This window comes from Elephas maximus, chromosome 18 (genome assembly GCF_024166365.1).
Source record: "Elephas maximus indicus isolate mEleMax1 chromosome 18, mEleMax1 primary haplotype, whole genome shotgun sequence".
NCBI lineage: Eukaryota > Metazoa > Chordata > Mammalia > Proboscidea > Elephantidae > Elephas > Elephas maximus.
In genome coordinates this window covers 81,294,234-81,297,742 of record NC_064836.1, presented here as the reverse complement: position 1 = coordinate 81,297,742, position 3,509 = coordinate 81,294,234, and the positions used below count along the sequence as shown (strand labels likewise).

The window sequence follows — 3,509 nt, the reverse complement described above, 5'->3', positions numbered from 1 at the left end:
AAAGTAACCTCTTCCCCATGGAGGATCAAACAAGAGGTCTATAATATAGAACAGTCAACAGAAGGTCCAGGTGCTAATCTTATCAGGTAGCCAAGAAGAAAAAAGAGGGAAGAACAGAAAGGTAAGACTCCTCTTGGCAGAGAACCAGAGCAAGGGCAGCTGTTACTTATCATGAACACACTAAAGTTTAGCACACCTGTGACACACCCCAGCTTGTACAGTTCTTTAAAATGTGTTTGTGTGTGAATGTGCATGTGTGTGCATGTATATGCATTGAAGGGGTGCCTCCAAGTCAGTACCACAGGGTAAAAAATGTCTTTTCCTGGTCATTCCTTTCAGGCCTTGACCAAACTTTTTGGTGAGTGAGCCTGCTTTGCAGCCAACCTCCCTACTTTTCCAAACTCCTTCAAAGAGATCCATGCTCCTTCTTACTGACACTGCCTTTCCTCCATCCTTACTTTCTCAGAGTATTCACTTCTCATCTCCCTTCAGAGATCTCAGCTTCTTCCCATTTTTCCATCCAGCCCCAGGACACTGCCTCTGTACAGGATGAAGCCTGCCTCTTGCCTCTTTCTCATGCTCATCCCCCTCCTCCAGCCGATGACGCCTGGGGATGCTCAGTGTTCCTTAGATGTGGTTGTGGATAAAAAGATAAAGGCAGCTGTCAACAAACTGGGTAACTGACTGGAGCTGAGGAGAAGGAGAAGGTTAACCCTTGCTCATGACTCTATTTCTAAACCCCAACTTCTCTATCTCATCCCTATATTCTAAACTCGAATCAGTCCACTTATCCCCAATCTTCCTGCCCAGGGCTTTCTCCCCTGCCCCAACCCTTTTGGAACTCCTGGTTAAAAGCTCATGTTTCCACAGTGATGATGATGCTGCTCCTGATGATGATGATGGTGATGGTGATGATGATGGTGATGGTGGTGGTGGTGGTGGTGATGGTGGTGATGGTGATGATGATGTTGATGGTGATAATGATCATGGTGGTGCTGGTCTTGATGGTGGTATGATGGTGGTGGTGATGGTGGTGAGGATGATGATGGTGGTGATGATCATGGTGATGGTGATGGTAGTGATGATGGTGGTAGTGATGATGGTGGTAGTGATGGCGGTGGTGATGGTGGTGATGGTAATGGTGATAGCTATAATTTATGAGCACTCACAATGAATCAGCTATAATGCAAATCTTTATGTTGATTAGTTCATTTAATTCTCATGACCACTTCATGAAGTACAATTATTACTTTAATTTTATAAATGGGAAAACTGAACTTTAAAATTTTTAATTTGCCCCAAATCACACAGCTAGAGAGTAGCCTGACTGGGGACACAGTAATCCTTCTGGGGTACAAGAGGATTTAGAAGGGGATTATGGGAGGGATCACAGGCAATATCCTTTTCTCTTTTCTACTCAGAGTATAAGCCCCCTGCTGACACAGAAGCTCTTGTGTGTCAGTGTCACCATCCCAGGAAAACTGGCCTCCAGCCTTGCAGGTGAGTAACTCCATGAGGATGAATGGTTGTAAGACGGACCCATGCCCTCCCTTGTCCATGTACAGCACATACACCCCCACCCCATCCCAGGTTGTATGGCCCCGGGCTGAGTTGCAACCCCAGTTCTTGGAGATCCCTTATCCATTCTCAGTCCCCTTAAGGATGCTCCTGAGAGATCTTGGGTTTTTGCCTCTTCCTTTTCCTCCCTCCTTTCATGCCCCCAAATGCCAGCCCTTCACCTCCTCAATTGCCCTGAAATGTCACCTACCACTACCCTCATCCTTCACCTCATTTCCCAATCTATCCCCCTGTTTTGGTGGGTAGAGGCCAACCCAGAGGTGGATTTATCATGAATCTAAGGAAACAAACTCCCAGGCCCCCCATTTCATGGATCTCTTCAAAGGCCCTATACTTAAATTTGTTTCAGTAATTGTTGTATTTTTTTTTTTTTCTTAAAAAGGGCCTTCAGAATTGAATTTGCTTTAGGCCTCACGAGACCTAGACCTACCCCTGGGCTATGCATGGGTGAGAGATGGTTATCTAAGGGCTTTCATGTCGTGTCTCACGTGCTCACACAGACACTGCTGTCACCAGTTGTGCCTCTGGCTACCCCTGTGGTTACTAGGATGTGCAGAGGGAAAACACATGCCACTGCCAGTGCAGTGTGGTAGACTGGACCACAGCCCACTGCTGCCACCTGTCCTGAGAGGGAGGAAGCTGAGAACCCAACTTTATCACATGAAACCATGACCCCAGGCAGGAAACCTGACTCAAACTGTGATTTCTCAACCCAGGTTCCTTCATTTGTTGCAATCCTGCTCGGTAGGTAATAAAGACAATCTTTGCACCTCTCTGTGTTTATGCCTTTGGTGTTGTTTCCCCTGGCTTGGGACTCCTCTAGCCAAGGAATGTTTCTGGAATCCCAATTATTCCACCTTAGTAGGGCATATTGGATGGCGAAGGGTGGGGGGCGCTGTAGGAAGGAAATGGGGAGACTGGAAAACCTGAGCTTGCTCCCCCAGCCCCCACTTCCCTCATTATTTGATAGAAGGCTAATGGCTCCATGCCTGGTATATTGCTTGCGCTAGAGGTACAGAGAAGACAACATGCATGCCCTTTAGAGCTTACCAACCAGAACAGTAGGCTCCTCTGTTTGGCAGGAAGACTTTTTAAAGTGTAAGCAGGCAGGCAAGGAAAGACGTTAAGGAAGCAACTGCTAGATTTTAGCTTCTCTAGATGCTCCTTCTAAGCTTATCTGCCTGAGGTCTGCTTTGATCCAGGTGACTCCTTTCACCATTGCCCTTCTCCCACATAAAAGAAAAGCAAAGTCTTACCTGTCATTGAATCTCACCACAGTGCATCACCCTGGGGTCTAAATCTGCAGAATACCAGACAAAGGGGTGCTTCAAAGTATTGGTGTCCATGTTGAGTTTGTAAATGATCCAGTGACTGGTAATGAGTCCTTTTACAAGTCAGTAGTCTTCCATTTCTTATTCTTCATAATATTGACATAAAAAAAATCCTCCCAACTGGACCAATGAGCAGCATCATGATAAACAAAGAAAAGATTGAAGTTGTCAAGGATTTCATTTTACTTGGATCCACAATCAACAGCCATGGAAGCAACAGTCAAGAAGTCAAAAGACGCATCGCATTGGGTAAATCTGCTGCAAAGGACCTCTTGAAAGTTTTGAAAAGCAAAGATGTCACTTGAAGACTAAGGTGCGCCTGACCGAAGCCATGGTATTTTCAATTGCATCATATGTATGTGAAAGCTGGACAATGAATAAGGAAGACTGAAGAAGAATTGACGCCTTTGAATTGTGGTGCTGGCGAAGAATATTGACTATACCATGGACTGCCAAAAAAACGAACAAATCTGTCTTGGAAGAAGTGCGGCCAGAATGCTCCTTAGAGGCAAGGATGGTGAGACTGCATCTTACATACTTTGGACATGTTGTCAGGAGGGATCAGTCCCTGGAGAAGGACATCATGCTTGGTAGAGTACA

At 45.7% G+C, this 3,509-nt stretch overlaps 1 protein-coding gene across 1 annotated transcript; it reads left to right on the top strand.

Moving 5' to 3' along the window:
• The first annotated feature begins 549 nt into the window (after positions 1-549).
• Positions 550-2,281, top strand: RETNLB (resistin like beta). The gene is given in 2 exon segments (XM_049857883.1): positions 550-676; positions 2,079-2,281. Coding segments are annotated over 2 exon segments (255 nt in total). The 3' UTR covers positions 2,207-2,281.
• Positions 2,282-3,509: the final 1,228 nt, after the last annotated feature.